Consider the following 23,171-nt stretch of genomic DNA (forward strand, 5'->3'; position numbering starts at 1 on the left):
TTCAGAGATATCCTTTTTTTTTTTTTAGAGAAAGACAGTAACATTTTTTTTTTTGAATCTCCAAAAATACTTTTTTCAGTTTTACAGCAAAGTGAAACTACAAAATTCAGACCGAAATAGGAGAATGAAGCCAAAGAGAAGGGGGAAAACTGAAGTAAAATGACTTACACAGCTGGAGGTGCTGCAAAAATCCTCTCAGACCTCTCTGAAACTGCAAGGTTTAACCATTTCCATTTGGGTTCTGCTTTTCTACCCTCCACTATGCTATAAAGGAGAGCTCAAGGTTTTGTCCTTCCACCTGGACCTATATTTAGTAGTGCCGGGCTCCACTTCCCACAGCTCGGCTCCATGCTTGCAGCAACTGATGATATGGAGACCTGTCAGCTTGGATTGAATCACTGTGGGCACTCATTACTGGCAAGTCCATTACACACGAAATGGAAACAGGAATCAATGCGAGCTGAGCAAAATACTGTCAGGTATCAGTGCAGTTCTTTTCGGGTGAGATTTTTAGTCTTGTCTTAAGTTAGAGTACATTCATGACTGACAATGTTCTGTGCACTGTAATTAAAAATATTTGCATACTGTGTCAGAAATTTCATATTTATATTGTATGTTGTGTGTATGCCAATGCTGCCGTATTGTCTGCCAATAAAACAAAAGGTTGCTGCTGGCCCAGCTCTTGAGAAGCAGTGTTACCGTCCTCCCACATAGAGCAGAAATAGTTCCAGTTCCTAACAAAACATTGTTTGTGCTGTAACTCTCACTCACTGTGTGTCACATCTCTGTGCACACACAATCCACACTCTTGTTAGCACAGCTTGTCTGCCTATTTGTGCTGCACACACACACGCTAACACACACACGCTCGCTAACACACATGCACACGCTCACACACACAGACACACACAGGCTCCACTTCTGGAGAGAGCAATTCTTTAGAAGTCATGCACAGACTCTGCAGAGCTCCTGGCCTTTTGAACCATGAGTCATCTGTTGGAGGGAATGAACGGAACAATCTAAGAAAGAAAGTCTGTGATGTGAGTTACCGACGGAGAGGAGGATATGCTCATCAGAATGTTTCCCTTGTTGCAATCCTGCGTTGCAGTACCTTTATTATCATCTTAAAGTGTAATTATGGTTAGGCCAATGGCGTCTTCTCTCTCAGCCATTTGGGAATCTATAAATTAACAGGAATAAACAGAGCAAACTCAATTCTTCAGAGTAAAATCGTCCATTTATCTTAAAATCATAAGATTGCATAATAAATGATGCAGTAAATCATGAAATGTTTTGATTGCTCCAGGAAATTAAACTGAGCAATCTAGCTCATTCTCAGATTACACCTTCCTTCATTACTTACGTGGTAATTATTAACATGAAGGCGTGAAGAGCTGCAGGATCATACAGTCAAATTAGGAAAACGAACAGTGACTGTGATTAGCTCAGCTTACAGTGAGGAAAAAAACTAATATGACTATAATTACATTTTGGGGGACTTTGTTTTTGAAGGATTTCTTCAGACTATGAGATTAAAATCTTGTTCAAAATGTCAGTGCTCTCGTGTTCTGAACATCTTCATCACTGTTGACTGGGTCATCACATGCACATAATAAAGTTTTAATCATCCTCCATGAAGTAAGTCTTGATGGTTCCCTTAAATCTTTCTGCATGCCAAAGATTTGTAAAAATACTTATTTTTTGGCCATTTTTAAAATCAAAATCAAAAAGTAGTAAGAGAAATGTTACAGAAATGCCTTAACTACAGAAGCCCGTAGCAGACGTCACTAAGTGGATCTGATATCTGCCATGATGTGACCAATCTAGATTAAATATAGTTTTTTCTTCAGTGTCATTAACAAAATTGAGTTCCCACCATCATTCAGTCATTGTGGGAGACTCAGTTTTTACAGCCTTAATCTCTGCTGATTTACAAAAAAATTATCCCAGTCAGTTCTTCACTCTGAGGTAGATTCAAAATTTGGGAAAAAGAGAGCACTGAGAAATCAGATTATTTCAGATTATAAGTATTAGAATCAGCAACAGACAGACAGAGTCAGATATGTGCATATTTACACCCCCATGTTTGAACACAATTGCAATCACAGAGAATAAATGATAACAGATAACATGTAAGATAATCTGTAGCACATTACATCACCATTAATGCCTCAGAGGAGCGCAGGGTCAGGATAAAAGGGGGAAAAAACAAAGGAAGAAGAAAAGTAAATTGAACAGAGGTGGGAATAAATATAGAAAGAAAGTGTGCCGACAGAAGAAGTCAGATGCAAAGATTTCCTAACGCCGCAGATGAAACACATTAGTGTTGGTGGCAGGATTAGTCAAGTTCGAAAGGCCTTATAGCGTTCCATACACAGCGTTTGGCACTGCTGTCACTGCACTGATCCACACACACGGCCTGAGGGAGCTGCATGACCAGCTCACTGCCAAGATTCATTTCAGCACCACTGCTGTGGACAGCTCCACTGACACATGAACAGAGAGGCTGTTTACCTCTCACTAAAACACACTCAGATACTCCAGCGCACATGTAAAACCTGTGTAATTGGCTCTGTGTTACATGAATAGCACAATAAATAAGAACACATTGAATTAAATGAATTTCACGAGTTAAGGTGATCCACAAACGTGAGACAGCCTCTGTCCTCTCACTTTTATCTGTTTTCAATCATACTGATGTGCTTTCCACAGATGCTCAGTGAATAAATTCACCTCGCTCCTCGGATGCAACCTCCTGACAATCAGCCACACAATGATTTGAACAAACACAAGAGGTGAAAGGCTGCAGGACACCACTTATAAAATAAACACAGCATGAAACAAAAAGCTAAAATAAGGTGCGCCTGAGAGGCCGGCCGAGCTCTAATAAACAAGAGAAGAAACCCAAACACAGTGATGGGTACAGAAATCGATTATCTCAACATGAAAACACGTAGATTCCCGGGAACAATTACCATCCAAAGAAACAACAATCAGGTTTAATAGGAAAAGCGAAAGAAAATATGTTCGTGTGGGGTCAGAGTGTGCTGGCGGAGCTTTTGTTTTTACAACACAAACTCTCCTTTAAACAACTTTTTATCAGCTAATTGACATAATTTTCATTTATATTCTGTGTTATCATTAACAGGGTTTATGTGCTGCCTGAGACAACATCTCTAGGGAGCACATGTCAAATAAATCCCCCCTTCCAAAGCTCTTAAACAAGCACTTTGCACCAAGCAATGAATGTTCTGTGTTGCTGAAGTTTTTTTTTTTCTTCTTTCTAGCGGACTAACACACAGTCATTTATCTAACTGTCAATAAACACTGTGTGCATCTTCAACTGCATGCTAGCTCCCCCCAGTGATCACTAGCTGTCTGACATCTTTATGTTGGTCATAAATAAATAAATATTTAGCAAATTTCACACAGGGCATTTCCTGTTTATAGTCTGCTTACTCAGGGATTCCTACTCCAGGGCTTGAGTTTATTTTATAACAGAAACACAGACACAAATTAGGGTTTAATATGAAGGCATTCATTTGTAGGTTGGTGGAGCCTTGAAGTTATTAAAAATGCAAATTATTTTACTTGATGAATGGCAGGAAATGTCGGAGATTGTGGTTATAATATTTTATATATATATATATATATATAAAAGTGCGAACCCCCAGTCATGTCCATCATTGTGGAAAGACTGAAGAGAGAGAAAGGGAGAGAAAAAAAGAGAGAGACAGAGAGAAGAGGACACCTAACAAAAGGCCAGGCCAGTTTTGTTTGATAATTGATCATTATCAGCTGCGCTCCCTCCACAGACCAACAGCAGAGCGCAAAGCTTCACACAGCCATTTAAAATCAACAGTGCCAAGCAGCACACCATTATCCACCACAGTTCTGTATAAATGCATCCCTGAGGGGTTTTTTTCCAACATACAGACAGTATAATACAGTAATGAGCATAATATCACCAACATCTACGCAATCTAATGAAAAGCAGTTCAACAGTTTTGCAATAAATGCTACCTTTGCAAAGCTTACAAATTTGCACATTTAGTCTACACTGTGTCACAGAGGCAGTAAGTCGACTGTGTGGTAGTTTTTGCTTGTAGCAGTGTTGATGTTTCATACATTATTAACCAGCAACCCACGTTTTTGGATTTGACCTCAAATGGTGAATATTGTGACATGCAGCATGTTTAAATTCTATATGTGAAAAGTTTTACTTGGCAGTATTGAATTGCTGTTGCTGCTTCATATTAAAAGCATTCAACTGGCAAAATAGGTTTTCATTGTGAAGTATCATTCATCAAAAGTGCATCTACAGAACAACACAGGGTCATATTTTTGTATTTCTTGAAAAGGGAGAGATGGAACAAAATGGAGCGGCCATGACAGTGAGTTTCATGCTGCACACATCCAACTCCTCAGCAAGGTAACCAACTTCACTATGCACTGCTCTGCAGCATGACACCAGATCATGGGCTTCTTTATTCAAACAACACAACTTTCTGTTTTGCAAACAGATACACCAGTTGCTCTTTTGTCGTATTTATGACAAAGCAACGACTCTAAATCGTCCAGGACTGAAATCTTAATGATTACATTCAAATAGACGAAACATGGCTAATATCAATGGTTAAGGCATTGTGGAAGCTTTATTTCGTGTGTCAGGTATGTAGCAGTATGTGTGAAACTTTGTGAAGATGGAAATTTGAATAAATTACTTAAACATACAAAGAAAATAGCAGCATGATTGTGATTTTAAATTGTTCTCATGGACAATAAAATCCTATCAATCTCTGACGGCTGCTGATTCAGGAGCAAGCTGTTTCCATTCAGCCAAGCTGCCAGCTGTCAGCCCGGCCAGTGCAATCATCAGTTACGTCCCCTTCGCCCTCTGGCCTGCTGTGACTCCTTCAGCCGTCCAACTGGCAACACACCTGCCTCTCTGAGTGTAAACACTGCTGTTTGCATCTCCACTCCCGTGTGCTGAGCCACGGTTGTAAATCACAGGTTAAGGATAGAGCCGGTGTGTGGGCCGAGCTTCATGGTTCATGACAGATCATTACTGTACTTACAGGTCATCAATTCGGGCCTGAGAAAACACGCCTACGTATGTTGCGGCGTAACGAAAGGCAGAGAAGTTTTCAGACTGCAGGCAGAGGCAGTTTTTCACTGTCTGGGCATTACAGAGGGGTAATTAACAAGTCCACAGGCCTTTAATCAGACTCATTATTGGTCTTCTACCGAGAGAGGACTTTCAGGGGGAAACAATTAATCTACTATTGTTTTGCCCGGATTTGTTAGGACACACAAAAACACACACGTGTTACAAAGAATTACATTAACTCTGAATCATTCCCCAGCCTCTGAACCTCAGTCCTTGACCCTCATCAATACTTAACTGTTTGTCTGGGAAAGCTGTACAGCTTGGCTGGTCAACTTATTTGTTATAAGAACAGAACCAGTTGATTTACATTATTCAGCGACGCTAAGCCTGTGCAGGGTTTCCTGTCAAATATTGTCCATTCAAATTTTAAGTTCTTAAGCATCAAATCAATACTGTTTCATCCGTTTTATTTATTTTTTGGTCAGTAGTTGCATAGTATCTGATGCTGAACATGCTGTATTCCTGACATTAAGCGCACTGATTGTATCAATAGAACTTTGTGCACATGTGCTTTTTTTTTTGCTTTTTCATATTTATCTATTGTCTCCAAATTATAATAACTTCAGTATGCTGCTATGTTCTTCCCCTGCAATTGGCCACTGGCATTCAAACTAACTCTAACATGATGTTAATTGCATCCTCCCACCCAATTCCCATCTGATGATAAAAAACAGTCAAGTATTCAAATGTTGCAAGGAAGCCAGGCGTTTTTTTTTCCCCTCATATAATTTCTTGTCAGTTTGTACATTATGTCTCATTATAACTGATAAATGAAATACATTCACTGTTTTAATTAGTATTCAAGTTGTATTCTTATAAGGCCCTTTGTAGTTAGTTATTCAGCATTGTATCATGTCTGTGGGAAAATTGGACCATAGAGGATGACATTAGTATGTTTTTTGTGTTGCCATTTTCAAGTTTCATTACTCAGTTTGTATTATGGCAGTTTCACGTCATCTCCTCTGACTGGCTCAGGCTCATGACTACATTTAGGCTCTAAAGTCTACTGAGTTGCCGTGTACCCCATAAAGAAATATTTCACAGGTGATAACCCAAAATATTTACTCCTGTGGACCCTAAACAACAATATCCCTCTAGCTCTTCACTACCCATACTCAAAACATTCAACCCGAAACGCTCTCCTGGGGAAAAAGATTATTTCAACTGCACAAACATGCCAGATCAGTGTGGAACAGGCTTCTCCGTGAATGCCTCCAAACTCAAACAGTAATAATAGATCTTTACAGATCATTGTCTGACAGAAATGACAGCCTCAGGGACCAAAATGGGTCTCTTTCAAGGGAAAACTGAGAGAAAATAACAGTGAGACAAACAGTACAGTACTTAGGTTGCCAATAATAAAGTCTCACAATGTGGTCCCATAGTAAAATATCCATGTAAGAGTCCATTTATAGGACAGCCCAACCCTCAACCAATCATTTATTGCTAGTGTTATATTAGGTTCCCATGCCCATATAACCTCACCTCAAGGCTGCAGGGACCAAAATTAACTTCAATTAAATTTAGAGGTCTGTGAACTACAGATAAAACATGAAGCCACACCAACACACTACAGACCGCAATATTTCCAGGATGATGCAGACAGATAAGATCTAAATGGGTCTCAATGCTTACAGGACAAGAGCTTTAAGGGACACTAAAGAGTAATGAAGATAACAATTAAATTGTGCAAAGGCTCAGAAGAGAAAGATCTCCATCCAGGAGTTCATTAGTTCATTTAACCCAACAGATGAAACACTTTTCTGCTCTGGATTGTTCAGCTTTCACACATCACGCCTTGCTCATGTTATATTACCCTTCAGGGTCCCTCTCAGACGTGTTTGAATAAATACTATACAAGTACAGTGCAGTTAAATCTACTACAGAATTATAATCCTTTTTCTCACCGACAAAGCCTTTAATGGTCAGGCGCAGTCATACCATAAAGAGCTAATAGTGCTCTACTAGAGCACTGCACTCCCAGGATGCAAGTCTACTTGTGGCTCCCAGAGTCTCCAAATGTGGTGTGGGAGGCAAAGCTTTCAACTATCAGGCTCCTCTCCAGTGCAACCTTCTTCCAGTTTTGGTCCGGGAGGCAGACACCCACTCTACATTGAAGAGCAGGCTTAAAACTTTCTTTTTAGATAAAGCTCATAGTTCGGGCTGCCTCAGGCCCCCAGTTAGGCTGCTATAGGATCAGACTGCCGGGGGACTTCCCATGATGCACTGAGCTCCTCTCTCCTCTTTTCCCTATGTATGCATCATGTCCCTATAATGCATATTTCTAACTTAGTAACCAACTCGGTATCTTCCACTGAGCTTTTGTGCCTTCTCTGTGGATCGTGGTGGTGGTCTGGCTACAGTTCTGGGACCATGGATCGCTACCACCATCGGCCTGCGCAACTCCCACTGTTTCTATACTATTATTAGTCATTATCTATTATTCATAATTAGTCACGTGTATTGTTATTGTTATAGTTGTTACTGTTATTGCTATGCATATCTCTCTCTTTCTCGGCAGAAGGACATTCACCTCTGAGCTGATTCCAATGCATTATTTATCATGACCTGAGTGGCCTTAAATCATTATAGGTACACTTAATTTTTTCTCGTATCTCAGATAAATTTGATATCACGGGGAAGAATTCAGTTGCGTGCTTTCTCCCAAACTAATGTGTGCAAAGTTACAGCAACTCCAAAAGAACATCTCACATGATGAATGTCTTTTGATGACTGCAGTTATTTACAAAACCTCCCCAAGGCACCTTTATGCGACTGTGGTCAAAAAGAAATTAAGCAAACAGCAGTTGAGTGCAGCTCTATTGAGTGAATATGACTAATAAAAAACCACAGCGAGAAAATGATGTCAACAAGGAAACAGTTGCTCATTAAGAATGGCACATGGGCAGCTGGCATGTATACAATAAGAGACAAGCAGGGTGAGTCAGCATGCATTCACAGAGCATTAACCCATCTGCTGATCTAGTCCCCATAAAACAGACTTACGAGCCTCGTGAACTTTATGTGTGCTCATCAATGGCTTATAAGAGGATCATAAAATGGAAAGAAGAACGAAGTTTAACACTGCATTTTGGCAAGTTGTTATGAAAATTAGTTGGAGATAAAAATACAGCCACAAGGGCAATAAACAAGAAATTAGAAGCAGTGTGTGCTGTATATTCAGATCGGGGACTTAACAAATCATCAAATAAACAAAAGTCACAGGTGTATAAAATGTGATTCAGTGGGCCAAAAGGAATGATAATGAATCACATACAAGGATAGGATAATTAATATATCATTGCTGTTCTCTTCTGCTTAAGGACGGAGTAGTAGAGATACCGAGGGGAGTGATTAAAAGCAAATTAGAAGCATCTGAATGAATAGTGCTTCATCGTTACCCGTTCATTGTGGGCTTGAAAAGGTTTTCATCATCACGCTGCTCCACGTCTCCAAGGACCCCCGCCAACTCACAAAAAAAAAAAATCCAATCTAGTTTTTGCTTAATTATTCTCGCTCTCTCTTTATTAGTATTTCAGACCTGAATTAGGCATTTTACACACACGAGGAGAAAGCATAAACCTATCATTGTTATTCATCAACTTTGCTTTAAAGGGACCAGTTCACCTAAATAACATAGAACGTCTTTCTAGAGGTCCAGTTACATAATAAATGAGTGAATTGAAATATGGTGAAATATTTCAATTTAATAAAAAACAAAAGTCACTTGTCCGCCTCATTGTATAAGCGTGAATGCAGACATCAGAGACATATATGTCAACACCTGGATAAATAAAACCGAATCTATCTTCATGGCTAGATAGCACTAGCAGTAGGTGAGTTTCTCTTTCTCTGAATTGGAGTGAAATCATTTAAAATCCTGCAGCTAGTCTCAGAATCTAGAGCCATGTATTCATCCCTACACTAAAGTACTGGATAAATTCAATTTCGCTCTGATCATGGTATGAGACAAAAAGTCAAGGGATCACTAAAGCTACCCAAAACCTCCAATGTCAACTTCATGGTGTCACAAGAAAAAAAGTGATTAAATTCATCATCTGGACATCATGGATATCTGTACCAAATTTCATGGGAATCCATCCAGTAGTTTGTTGAGGTCTGGACATCTAACTGAGTGACTGAGCGATCGTCATTGCCATTCCTGGAGTAATGCCACGAACTTGGATAAAATCTGAAAATATTATATATTTATATTATATATAAGCAGTGGTAGTAGCAGCAGTAACAGTGATAGTATCAGTAGCATCCTTGAAACACAGAAAATATGAAAATATTGTGACAGTTAGTACAACGTCAGCTCTCTGCCAGAGCTGAGCTTCTCAGGGGATTTGGATGCAGTTTTGAAACACTCATATCATGTCAAAACGAATGCACATTTCAGGCATCAAGGCAGCAACAAGGACAAAACCCCAGGATGCACAGCTAGATCAGTATCAGCTGCTAAGCTGTAGCCCGAGTCTATCAAAGCCAGACATTGTTTCCTTGTTGCCTCTTGCTCCCAGTGTGACGCTGATAGCATCAAGTGAAACATCTGCCCTGCTGAGATATAAAGTGTCTACCAACACCGAGACACATGTATTACAGTCTCATAATGAGATGCTAAATGCACCAGAACTGCACAACCACAGTGCAAAAAACCTTTTCATGTATAAGCAAAAGTCAGACATTTGTTTTACATTTCACCGTTATCAAAGTCAGTGAAACAGCAGTTTGAACATCTTTAGTTCCTGTTTTCTGATGCATTACTGAGTTAAACAGAACACGTTGATGGTTTTTAGTTATGACAGTGATTTGATTGTGATATTCACTAAGCCATGATTAGTGAATATCTAACCCGTCTCTCTAAAGTTGAGACGTAGGACTGTTTGCCTCCACACACATGGTTAGCACAGGAGGAGGAGGAGGAAGATGGGGATTTAATGATTACATTAGACCTAAACCACATTCCTTGGAAAGATTCATCTTTTACAATGATATTGCTCTGCTAGCTCCCTCAACTAGCTAACAGCCAAGTGTGGCTTTATATGATGGGTGAGATCAAGTACAGCCCCAAAATCACATTTGATTGGATAGGTTTGCGTAACTCCCCTGAAAATGTGAGAGGGATTTTAATATAAATAATATTTTAAAACATATTTTGATACATATATTTAGTATGTAACACGAGATACATGAAAAATCAGCTGAGGGACACAGGATTGCGAAAATTTTTCATTTCACTGTATTTTTGAGTATTTTTTGTGGGACGCTGTGTCTAATTTAATAAAGAGAAGACAGTATAGAGGTGACATTGAACAAGGAGAGAGAGAGAAGCAGCAAAGGTCCATGGCTGGACAAAGGTCAGGAGTGTTGTGATTGCATGGTCAGTCTTCTTAAACCATAACCTGGATGCCCCAAATTTACAGGAAAAGAAATTCTGCCATTTGGGTGAAATAAACTTTAACCAGTTTCAAAAGTGTATTCAGAAATTTGATTCAAGGACTAAGTTCATGACGAAACATGAATTACAAAGTTGTTTCATACCAAGTGTTTGTGCTGATGAGGTTCAACGTTGCCCAGTAGGGTGTATATTAAATATGTATTGTAGTAAAAAGATGATGAAGCACAAAGGGACTAGGGAAGCACTCTGCATTACAGTACAGCCCTTGCTTAACCACAAGTAATGCCTATAAGGAAAGTGCATTAAGGTATCTTTCTGTTGGATCCTGTATGTGATCCTGTGCTTTTAGTCTGCTGCAGCAGTCAAGTAAGACATTCATATAAAAACATCTTAAAATCCATTTATACACACAGGTAGACATGCAGATGCAGCAAAAAGAATTAATAAAAACTCAATTTCAATCCATAATACATTGCATGAACAGCTATGTCGTACCATTTAATATGTTAAAAACATTAAGTTGCCCTTCAGCGCGTCTCCAGCGACAACCTACTGTTTAATTATACCAGCTGACAAGTTTTGAGATAGAATGACTATGATTTTGCATCAACAACTTACAACAGGGGCTGTCATCTGAAGTGCTCATTATATCATCAGACAGTTTGAAAGCTAAATAAATAAATAAATAAACGGCTCCGACACTTCCTCAAGCACAGAAACAGCTTGTCATTTCTTTTGAAAATGTCCTTCAAGTGCTCAATAACAGATTGATTAAAAGCATAATTAGATAGACGAAAGATGCTAAAATGCTTGACATGGCACACGTTAAACAAATGCAAACATGAGCTACATGTGCCCCCTAACAGGTTTAACACACTCACCTTCCACAGTTTCTCCACCCGGGACAACTTGTGCGTTTTCATTGTGACGGAGTTGCTGCATACGGAGTGTCAGTAAGAAAGGGCGAGCGAGGAGTGATGTAGATGCAGAGAGAAACAGTGAATAATGACCTGGTCATAAACAAGACACACCTCAGCTCTCAGTGGGAATAATCCCATAGTCAGCATTTCAGCTCTAAGTTACACACATTAAATTGAAGAGAGTGCTCGCGTGTGTGGGTGTGTGCGGCGGTGGATGTTGGCATGGACTTTTCCTAGCTGAAACATTGCTCTGTTGACTCAAGTAAAGACCGCGTCATCAAGGAGACCCCAGAATGCCAAGGAAAACTCGACACCACTATTATCACACCAGAAGAGGACACGTCAGAGCCCTGAGGGAGAGCCAGGGTGTCCGACAGCCGTTGACAGCATCACTGATCTCTGAAACACAACTCCAGAACAGAGTCAGGAGGGATGAAGCCAAAGCGCTCAGCCCCTTTCCAACAATCAGCACTGAACCACTTACCTGGGCCATTAGCTGCATCTTGCTGTTCAGCACAGATCAGCATTACACGCCACACACAGAGCTGGGCCACTTTATGGCGCTTTTCACCCAGGGTTGTTTATCCTGTCTTCCCTCAGAGTTTCTCCCAGGAGAAATTTACCCACAATACTACCTTTCTGGCTTGATAAAAGTGCTGCTCATACAGCTACAGGCTGATGCAGGTTAGCATTCGATCAGGTCTTTAGAGGTCAAAGAGACCAAGACTGTGACCCAGTGAAGCTAATACCTGTGAGGCGTCACTACTGCACATACTATCTGTGCCCTCAAGGCTCTGCGTGAAAGCTCAATGCAGTGTAAAATGTGACTACTGCTGTCCTCCTCCACAAACTCTGAATTACATTATACCCACAGAAGTCATTCCTGTAACTTAAAGCAACATTAATCAATGCTTTCACGTTAACACAGAAAAAAATGAATGTGAAAAGAGAAATAATTTGTAGTGCCAAATCCATACATAATTGTCACCCATCAGCAGTTTCCCTAATAAGGAGCATTTTAGCTCATTGTTTTGGTTTTACAGCCCAGAACATAACTGATTTAGTTAATTTTCACCACTCTCATCAGAACTGTTTATAGCCACAGCGAAAAAGCTCTAAAACCCAGTGTATGCCTCTTGCCAAGTGACAGACAAACAACATTAACTAGTAGCAGATCAACACACATAGAACCAGATGTGCCCTCATGAATAGGTGGAAACCAAAAACAGCTTATTGTGTTGCACCCAATAAGCCAAAATAAACAGATTTGAACAACAGCAGCAACAAAGAAGCTGGAAAAATTACTTTTACTTTACAAAATACTTTTGCTCAAAATTAAGAGGTCAAGATAATAGATAATAGTTAATAATCAGATTAAGGACTATCCAACAATAAAACATCATGGATGTCAAGTTAAAAGACAGAGTAAGACAGACCGGCAGGCAGACACAGACACAGCTCTTTCACAGAAGCTGATATGGTGTGTCTCAATACATAAGCCTTAATGTCAGCACAGCACAATGTCTTCCTAAACATATTCAGCAATAACGTCTCGGTATTCCCATGATGCAACAGCCAATCTAGTGTAGGGCAGGAACATCAATCATTATGGTTCGGCTTTCCTGTCTTTGGTGGGGTACGATTTGACAGGCTGCCAGCTCCAGAATAGTGAATCAGTCAATAGCGCTCCCCATTCTCTCCACCTCCGCTACACCAAACAATCATTATCTCCCCCATCTCTGTTCTGCTCCATGTGAGCTCCACTCTGAACATCATCACAGAAGTCAGCGCTAGACTCCCAGCTCAGGGAAAAGCAATCTTTTTCCCTCGTCTCCAGAGCTCTGAGTCTCATTCAGACTCCTGGCTCCTGGTTTAGAGGAACGGGCGAGAAATATTGACTGGAGATGATGATGCTGCATGCAAGAAAAGCTCAGCAAAACAGAATGTGCCAGACAGAGAAAGCTCCCCGCAGTGACAATAATCTACATGTGCCAGTACACAAGAGGTAAGTTAGCAGATATACACAGTCACACACACACACACACAACACACTGCTAACTCAGAGTTGAGATGCAACAAACAACTTGTTACTTCCTGCTGAGTCCGACCGGCCACCTTCATGCTGAGCTTTCTCACACAAGTAACGAGCTGCAAACCCACCTTCATGGCTGGAGGGACAAAACTTTTCTCTCCTGTTGCTCCTCGCAAGACTAGAATGCACCCAAAGCTCTGGCGAGGATGCAACATGAAAACCTATCTCATGTTTTATTAATCAGAAGACTAAACCAGAGCCTGGAGGCAGGAGAGGGCCCGCCTAGTTGTGGCATCATATGGTGAGTGAAACAGTACCAACGGTATTTTGTCACAGCAGATATCTGACTTGTTTTGACAAACTCAGTTCACAAGTCACTACAATCATAAAGGCTGCTCTTCATTTACTGTAGGTGTTGTAGTGTCAGGGCTCTGGTGTAGTGGATGTTAATTTAATGACTGGGATCACTGACACGCCTAAATGGAACAAAGACATCATTAATGTTATTAGTTACACCTGCGCTTTTCCTGCAGCGACAAGTCAAAGTGTCTGACGTGAAAAAGGTCAATGACAGACACAGCATGTCACTTTGACCCAGACAACCGTTCCATTTATTTAGAGAATGGTCCTGGTTTTAGTTCAATGTCTGATAAAAAATTTGAATTTATTATTTCTATGGCTGCAGTAATATGGATAATTGATTTATCCATACAAAATAAATGCAGTTTTACTGGATGTGTCTTCCTAGTGTATTGCGTTATGTCATTTGTTGAACTATTCCTTAAGTGCTTGTCATCCTAGTTTTGTAAGCGGCACCACTATCTATCTATCTGAGCCAATGGGGCCAGCGGTGTTGCTAGAAAAGATTTATAAAAAAATAAAAATAAAATAGAAAAAAATGATGAAGGAGCTGACGACCTTATTCTCAGCCTCACGAATGATTTAGTATTTAGGCACAGCCACTAACACGAGCTATTTGAGTATCTTCTTCCTCTGCAGTGACACTATTGGAAATAAATGTGCAGAAGCTACAGTCACTTGTTGCTTCTGTTGTTGTTTCTCTCCTTTGAAGCGTTTCCTTTCTCTTTTTTTTTGGCTGTATACCAGTTAAATTATCTGCATGTGTGTCTGCATGCATTTGTGTCCCAGGGGTGTGTCGCCTCTGTATCATGGTGTGGTCGATAACAGAATCTGCCCATGTGACACAACGGATTACTGCTGCCTGGTCTCAGCCCAAAAAAAAGAAAAGAAAAAAGACTGAGATGGCTGTGAGAAATGGCAGCTCTGCGCTGCTGCCTCTAATTCCACCTGACAGAAATGCTATAGGAGAAATTTTCTGCACTTGCTCTAAAGCTCTGTCTTCATTATTAACGACCTACTATGGATTTATTTCTTATTTGATTATAAATATGAACATTTGTAAATATGAAGTGTTGCTGCACAGTAACAGAGGGTCAGAGTCTCAGTTTCAGCAGAGAGAAGAGTAAAGGCCCATTGCCTTGCTCAAAGACACTTCAACTGAACACACAGCTGCCGTGTGATTAATTAGCTCTGGTTTCACTACACACCCTCTGAAACCGATATGATAATTTGATCTTTTGCCTTTACCCTCTTGAATTAAATGTTACAATTAAGCAATGCCACTGGTAACTCTTTGGCTTTATCTGTCTGAGAAAGACCTTTGTCTGTGTCTACAGGTCAGAAATTTTGCAATGTGGCTGAATTTGCAAGGTGATCATATAACCTTTACAATCCTAATGAGAGGTGACATTATCCTCCTCCTCGTGGACATGGATGAGATGCGTTTGTGCGTCTGTGGCAGCTGGCTGGGTAAAGTTACAGAAGCTGCACAAGAAACTATAGCAACTTGGGCTTTTGTTTGTTTGTTTCTCGGTAGAAGTAGGATTTTCTGGTTTAATTAGTGCCGATGATACAGCAGTGGCAAATATCCAGTCAACAAGGCCTGAGCTCACCTACTGTATTGCATGTCAATTTGTACAGTACACTGTAGAGTGGCCGCACTGATTGGAGCATAACAGTCTCTAGCGGCAAAGCAGATACAGTGCACATACAGGCTGTAAAAAATGTTTTCTACCATGTCCTTGGCATTTTAAACATCAATGAAATGATACCATCCACTGGATAAATGCTCTGTTATTTTAACAAATGGCTGACAAAGGATTAAATTACCACTTGATCTACAGTACCTGCTCTTTCCTCCCTCCAAAAGAGCTGCAGTGCTGATTATCAGCCACACAACTAATAAGGCTAATCCTCAAAAGAGAAAACACTGAAAAGATAGCCTGAAGTTATAAATAAAAAGCAGAGACCTGAACACAGGGAGAAAAGGAAATGGGAACGAGCCGTGTTAAAAGACAGTTATATTTAGCTAAGCACACTCACATAAAGTTCAAAAAAGCTGCAAAAATCTTAAAGATCCACAGTGAAGTCACATCTGTGGAGTGAGGTACAATCGCCTGTGAAAAGCAGCAATGGGACGTGACTGCCATCAAGAAGCAGAAGATCAAAAAATGAAGGCTGACAAAAGGAGTGATTTTTTTTCTTACTGCATGAATATTTAATCTGCTAAATTTCATCCACAGCTACTGTTAAAATGAAAATAACTGTGAAAAGCAAAGGGGATTTAAAATGCGATATGAATAACCCTTTGCTCAAAATGCCTGCATGGACGTAGCCACTGATGTATTTGTTACTTCGCATGATCTTCAGAGCAGAAAATCTACCACAAGAGACTGAAGCTCAGCATCAGCCATTCTGCAGGATCCTCCTCTCATCAGGGAGTAATAAGGCTTCTCTGTATTTAAACACTGACTAATACCCACTGTCAGCTTGTGTGATAATACAGTAAATCATGTAGAGGAAGAGGGACCATCTCCCAGCGAGGCAGTGGCCTGCTGACGCACTGTTGACAGGTCCGTGGAGGTGGTGGGGGTGGGGCGGGGTGGCAGTGGATGATTGATGGCGTGTCAACACGACGTTGAGGTGCTGGGCGGGGGGATGGATGACCTGTTGAGATGCCCTCTGGGAACAGAGACGCAAAAAACCCAAACCGAAAAATAGGTTGATACTGAACAAGTCTGTCAGCAGCAACCAAGCCACTGAAACTGGAGTAGAGGTGGATTTTCACAGGTAAAGCGAACAGTGAATGTCTTTTGAATGTAGGGAGAGGAAAACATGTCATGCTCGTGACAGTGGACGTAATGTGTTCCATGACACAAGCACAGGGCGCTCGCTGGTGGCTCTGACTGCCATCTGGAGATGACGCAGCTCTGCCCAGCGAGCGGCAGCATGTCTGTTCCCAGAGCTTACAGTCTCAACCTCTCCACCTTTGCAACCATGGCAACGCCGAGCAAGAGGTCCTGCTGTGGATGCTGTGCTGTCCTGAGGGGAGGAGCTGCGCTGGGTGACAGCATGTTTGCCTTGTGTGCCCTTTCCTACATGCACATTTGAACAGTCAGCAACCTTTGATCGAGTCCTTTTCGTTAATCATCTCCAATTTGACTTATTTTATGATTAATCTCTTTGCCCTTGTCTTTTTTTTTTTTTTTACCTGTAAATAGCTTTTAATATTAGATTTTTCATTTGTTGCCTCATGTGAGGTACTTAATTCTTAGAAAAGTGCTCTAAAAGTAAAGACCATTGCATCTTGCATTTTAGGTTGAATGTGTTTTAAGATTAGCTTCACGCTCCAGTCGAGACCTTAAAGCCACTACAATCAATAGTTTCATATTGACGATAGATCAAATGAACACGTTATGTGAAATGGGTCGTAGCGATGAATCCATAGAGAATTACTGTAACACAAGCTCTGCAGTTCCCCTCAGCTCTGTGAAGCCTGTCAGTATCCCTCAGCTCACTGTTTTTTCTTTTGAGATGACAATTTTCCTGTTTTGGTTCATTCTTTGTTTTTAACAGAAAAGCTCCAAATACCCACCATGCACCAAAGAGCAGACAAACAAAGAAGGCAACTAGCTGGTAAAGACATTGTAGCATTTAGCCACTAAAGAACCAGATATCTCCCCAAACAGTTGTCTGGAGAGCCAAACAGACTTAAAAGTTCACCATATCAACTTAAAAACTGATGATATGTCAGTGTTGTGTTCACAGCTGGTTTAAATTACTCCCTAGTGGGCAAAAACAAATCAGGTAAGTGGGATTAAGACCTGACCATTAAGACCTTTTTGATGAGGTAATGTCAGGCAAGATGAGAAAGTTTAAGATCATGTGGAATTTCCCATGATCAAGTTACAATCTTTGCGTGTGCCATTAAAGAACAATTGTCAGATTAAATTCAAACACAACCACATCTCGTCCTACAAATGTCACGCCTCAAACAGAGCGACCTCAAAATACAATTCAAAGGGGTTCCCTAGTGGCTGAGGGTTTTAAAGTGCTGACCATGAAAAGCAAAGTCTCCGATTCTAATCTGGTCAGGGACCTTTGTGTCCTGTCATTCCTCATCTCTCTCTCCTCTCATTTCCTGTCACTTCCCCACTGGTGACTCTATTAAAGACGTAAATGCACTGAGCTCCTCTCCCCTCCTCTCCCTCTCCCTCTCTATACTTCATGCTCCTTAATGTACGTTACTAACTTGGTATCCTCCCCTGAGCCTTTTGTGCTTTCTCATCTCTCAGGATCCTGTGGATTGTGGTTGCCAACCCCTGGCTGTGGTTCTCTGGCTCCCATGGATTGATATAGAGTTCATTGTTGTCATATTACATATTATTAGTCATATTTCATTATTATATTATTATCAGTAATAAAGTTACTATTGTTATTATGGCTGTTGCCATTTTCTGATCTTCATATTTGGCTTTGTTTTGCCTTTTTCTTATACTGACAGTGTGTTTAAGTGTCTTTACAGTTATTGTTTTTGTGTGGATCTCAAGATTACTAGTGAAGCGAGTTTATGAGGATCCAAATAAAGATTAAAGGCGGTAGTGGTGTGTGTGTGGGGTGGGGGGGGGGGTTGTTATCTCAGGACACATCATCATTGTGGATGAGTGTGGATGAGTGCAGAGGATAACAAAGCCAGTGGCAGCCTTCAGTAAGCAGTCACCACCTGAAACGTACAGTTAGTCCAGCCACTGAGATAATGAGGACAGCCTATCACATCTCGCTGCTCTCTGTCTTTTATCTGGCTGCTCTTGTTGAGCTCCGTCTGGCTGATTTATCTGAGCTCCAGACCTCAAAGGAAGCACTGAGTTAAACTAAGACTTGGGAACCGGGCCAAACTGTCTTACTCAGATCTGGAGTATCTCTTAGTAGAAGGCACAGCTAAGTGCATACAAGGACAGGCAGGATATATGTGTGTGTGTGTGTGTGTGTGTGTGTGCGCGTGCCTTGGGCAGTAGTATCCAATGTGAATTAAATCACACAGTCTGTGATTTATGATTCACTCCCTTTGAACTCCAATTTCCTGCAATCCAAAACAGGATAACACAATTATGCGGACAGGGAATTTGCCTTTGATAAAGTACAGTTTTACCGATGTGAAACTGAAGCAAATTAATTTAAAGGTGACAGCCATGCAGGTATAATGACACTTTACATGGTGAAGGCCTACAGTACCCAGCGAGGAATACACCCCAAAATACAATAGTTATACAATAAAAACACTGCAATAGGCTCTAAAGAGAAATCACGGTGCCTGTAGCTCTTTGTGTTCATCCCCAGAGACGTAACTTGTGCAACCTTGATGTTTCAAAACCAAATCTTTGCCACCAACCTCCTCAGAGAGAATATATTTCTCTCTTTAAAGGCATTGTTGTAGGCTAAGTAAATTTTAAACTGGAGCAGCCTCTAAAAGTAATATCAGAGCACATTTCCAGTATGCTTTTAATCAAAAATCTGAAGCCTAGAAGGAGAAAAAAAAATTACTAATACATTATACAGTAGCTTGCCAGTCTCATATTAAGGAAGCCCTGTGGGGAACCAGCTTTTAACTAATGACAAATGCTTATAGTTAAACATGACTTCACAGTTGCTGTCACAAAATCACAATAACCTTGCAGCAAGGTTTAGGTATCTTGCGTCAAAATGTTTTATTTGCTAATAAGACATGTATGTGACGATAAACAATATAAAATCTATGTAACATGATTAAGTATAAACTTATCAATGTAATCATGACACCAGCCAGCAGCTGAAATCTGTAAATTAGGTGTTAAAAGCTCTGCCTGAGACAGGAAACTGTGATATGCCTCGATTATAATTAGTAAAGTGTTACATTCATTTAGGAAACTGTCAAGTTGTAAATCTTGTTTAGCACAGACTGCTTGGAGCACTAAATCCAAAGAAACAGGGCTCCAGATGAAGACGACAAGGAGCTTCATTCTGAGATGAAGGCTTGACTTTGACTGAAAATCAAGGAGTCAAACTATTTTTAGTAACACTTTAAGGATTGTTTTCTGCCTTTGAAAGAGTCAGCTGGACACAGATTCTTTGACAGGCATTGCCGCTTTTAAATTTTGATTGGCCAGCAGCTAAGGACATGTAATTTTCCATAGAATTTCTTTTAAGTTTGGTCTCAAATTTCAATTTATTCAAAGAAGGAAACACAAAAAAAGAAGGTAATCATTCTCCCCATTTTAAATCTTATTGTAGTTATATCAAATTTGATCGATTTGATTTTTTATTTTTCTTTAACGGTTTGTCCTTTTATCTATTTTTTCTTTAAATGGTACAGGTATGATGGTATTCCTTTATTGAACTACTTCAGTGAGAATTTGGCAAATCTCCTTGAAGAATAGGTGATGGTGGTTGTGCATAAATAAAAGCCAGTTCATGAAAGTGTTCACAGGCTCCGGTCTGGTGAAATGTCAACGTATTCCACCTTTACATGCAACAGCAATTAATTAAGGACACACAGGATTCTATTTGCAGTAAAAGGTAGTGAGTAGGAGAAAGAACCACTGCTGATGTCTCCCTAGGTGACGCCACCGCTACCACAAAACACTGATGCTTACGCACAGAGTGCAGTAATAATTAATCAATCCCACAACACACACACACACCTCTCCTACAAACAAAGATGCAGTGCCTGCATTTTGTGAGCTCTGGAGCTCAGACGAACGCTGCAGTAAACAAATTAAACAGTTGTTTACAAAAACCTAATTATTTCCCATTTCTAACCAGCTTTGGCAAAAAAAAAAAAAAGGCAGCTCAACCTGCATCTAAGATTGAAGGATTTTAGAAACAGGCTGAACAACCATTCAGGTAAATATCAGGATAATTTAATGAAATTCATGACATTTCCAAATCAATTTTGCCCTTTCCCTCAGCAAAGTTAATGAAAACAACAGTAGTGCGTTGAAATTTTTTTACTGAGGAGGGAGGTGAAATACCACTTCTTGAAATGGTCTCCCCGTCTCCCGAGGCTAAAGGCAATTTCAAGCTCCAGCACGACACAGGGGGCCAGCAGGACTAAAGGTGACCTCAAGGTTAACAGTGCAAGCCTAATAAATATGTTGGAAACCCGTCAGGACAATAACAGCTTCTGGTCACACTCCGAAAATGCAATCCCACGGTTTAATTGCTTGAGAAAATGAGGATTTGGAGTTTTCCAGCAATGAAGAGCCTCATAAAAAGAACAAAAGGAAATAAGGCAAATGTGGCGAGCACTGAGAAATGATCTTTTCCCCTGTGTCCAGTCTGTGTGGTGTTGTTGACAGCCTGAGCAGCTTCAGCGTTCAGCCTGTTGCCAACCTTATCACTTCATTCTCAATGTGACAGACATCAATAATTCAGAGGAACATCGCAGTGTTGGCAGCTATTTAAAGATAAAAGAGCAGTCAAGTATACTTGTGATTACAGTCCATTTGAACCGGTGCCATCTGCAAACAAGCAACACATGTATCAGCAAGTCACCTCATCAGACCTTCATGAAGGCAGAGAATATACATGTTTTCAGGCAAGGTTCCACAAACACTGCATGTAGTACACATCTGTCCAGTGGAGAAAAAGCAAAGCCTTACTTACTAATTGTAATGAGGCTGAATTTGTAAATTATAGGTCATGTGCTGTCTGTCTCATGAGGTACTTCATTCAATTTTATGTCATAAACCAACATCATAGACCAAACTAAGCAAAAGCCACCATCGCTGAGAACTGTATATTAAGCATCGTAAGCTGCGCATCTTCTCATGATTGCTTGACAGTAGATCCAACATGTTCAAACTGGATTTCTATCCACAGCGTATTTCTCAAACTGAAGAACTAGCAGTGGTAGGTCAAAGGCTACTGGAGTTGGTGTGTGATCTTGAAGACAATTTTACAACTCGTCTGAGAGGCCAAACTCTCCCAATACACGTTGTCCTCAAGAATTTTGATTTTCTGACTCCACTACAGTAACTGTAAGTAAGATGGCGACCAGCATAAAAACCCAAATCAAAGATCTAAACAGTCTATATGACCAAAAAAAAAAAAAAACAAGCCTTTCAGCACCACGGACAGCACCAGAGGAAAGCACAGGCTCTTCCCACAAACACAAAAACTACAAAGAGTCAGACGGTGATGATCGTCTTCATCTGTTACACACCCGCTGATGATGTAGATGATGTAAAATACAGGGACCATGTCAGCTTTTATGGACCCTCTCCTAAATATAGGTATTTATCCGACAGAATCTGAAGTCAGCTTTACAAAAACAAACAACAATGCCACCAAACACAGCAAAAAATTCAAGCAAGTGTGCAGCTGCAACCTCTTAAAACTTCAGTGACCGCCCTGTAAAAGTGAAAGCAATAAGGGCGCTTCTGTATCCCCAATGATACACTATAGGCCTATGAATGTGTCCAAATACATGCAAGTTTGTCTGAGTGTGTGTCTCTTGCATGGGAATTATCTAAACTATACATGTGGAGATTTTTCACAAGGAGGGATTGTGTTGGCAAATAAAACATTAGGGTCTTACATCCTCATCCTCCTTCAAGCATTTTTTGCGGTACTGGACGTGAGGTCTGCCGTCGACGAGTTGCTGAGAGGTCTTCGCCGCGTTTTCCTCGTCTGCAACCTGTCCACCGAGAAGGTGACTGGCCTCAGGTGGGTGCGGGAAGGAATTGGTCGTATTGATCTTCCCGGTGAATCTCTGGTACAGCGTAGCCATAATATAGGTCCAGTCCAGATAAAAACAACTTACAGCATGTCAGAGCGACAGACGGCTCTCGTCTGATTCGGGTTTTGGGGGCAGATCTATTGGTTTTCAGCGCGCTTCGAGGAGAACCGATGGCAGGCAGCCAGTTTTCACCTCCGGGATGGAGCAAAGCGATAAGGTGAAGACACTGGGCGAGTAAATAAGCATCTATGGGTGGTGGATGACTCACGACCTGAAATTGATGGACCGATAGAAAGCTGAATCCTTCGCAGCGATGTCCTTTTAGGTTTGTCCAGGCGCGCAGCAGACGGGTGGGCTGAAGGTGTCAATAGTTGCTCTCATCTGTATTCACAACACGTTGTCTCCCCTCTTCAGTTTCCTGATGCCTCCTTACAACGAGATAGCAGACGGATGCGCTGAGTTTCCGATCAGATATTCGATCCCCGCCAGACTCCGAGCGATTGTCCCCAAAATAAAAGAGAAAAAGATAAGGTTCCGATACTTTCGGCTCGGTTTTTGGTGTACTGTCCTCA

At 40.7% G+C, this 23,171-nt stretch overlaps 1 protein-coding gene across 1 annotated transcript in view; it reads right to left on the minus strand.

The window, feature by feature from the left end:
- The window catches only part of dpp6b (dipeptidyl-peptidase 6b), a 59,309-nt gene extending 36,644 nt beyond the window's left edge, over nucleotides 1-22,665 (minus strand). Inside the window, exon 1 of the mRNA XM_070844599.1 lies at nucleotides 22,459-22,665. Within this exon, the coding sequence (XP_070700700.1) occupies nucleotides 22,459-22,650 (192 nt within the window). The 5' untranslated portion in view covers nucleotides 22,651-22,665. The remainder of the gene's footprint in view (nucleotides 1-22,458) is intronic.
- Between the last annotated feature and the right edge of the window lie 506 nt (nucleotides 22,666-23,171).

Source organism: Pempheris klunzingeri, chromosome 15 (assembly GCF_042242105.1).
Source record: "Pempheris klunzingeri isolate RE-2024b chromosome 15, fPemKlu1.hap1, whole genome shotgun sequence".
NCBI lineage: Eukaryota > Metazoa > Chordata > Actinopteri > Acropomatiformes > Pempheridae > Pempheris > Pempheris klunzingeri.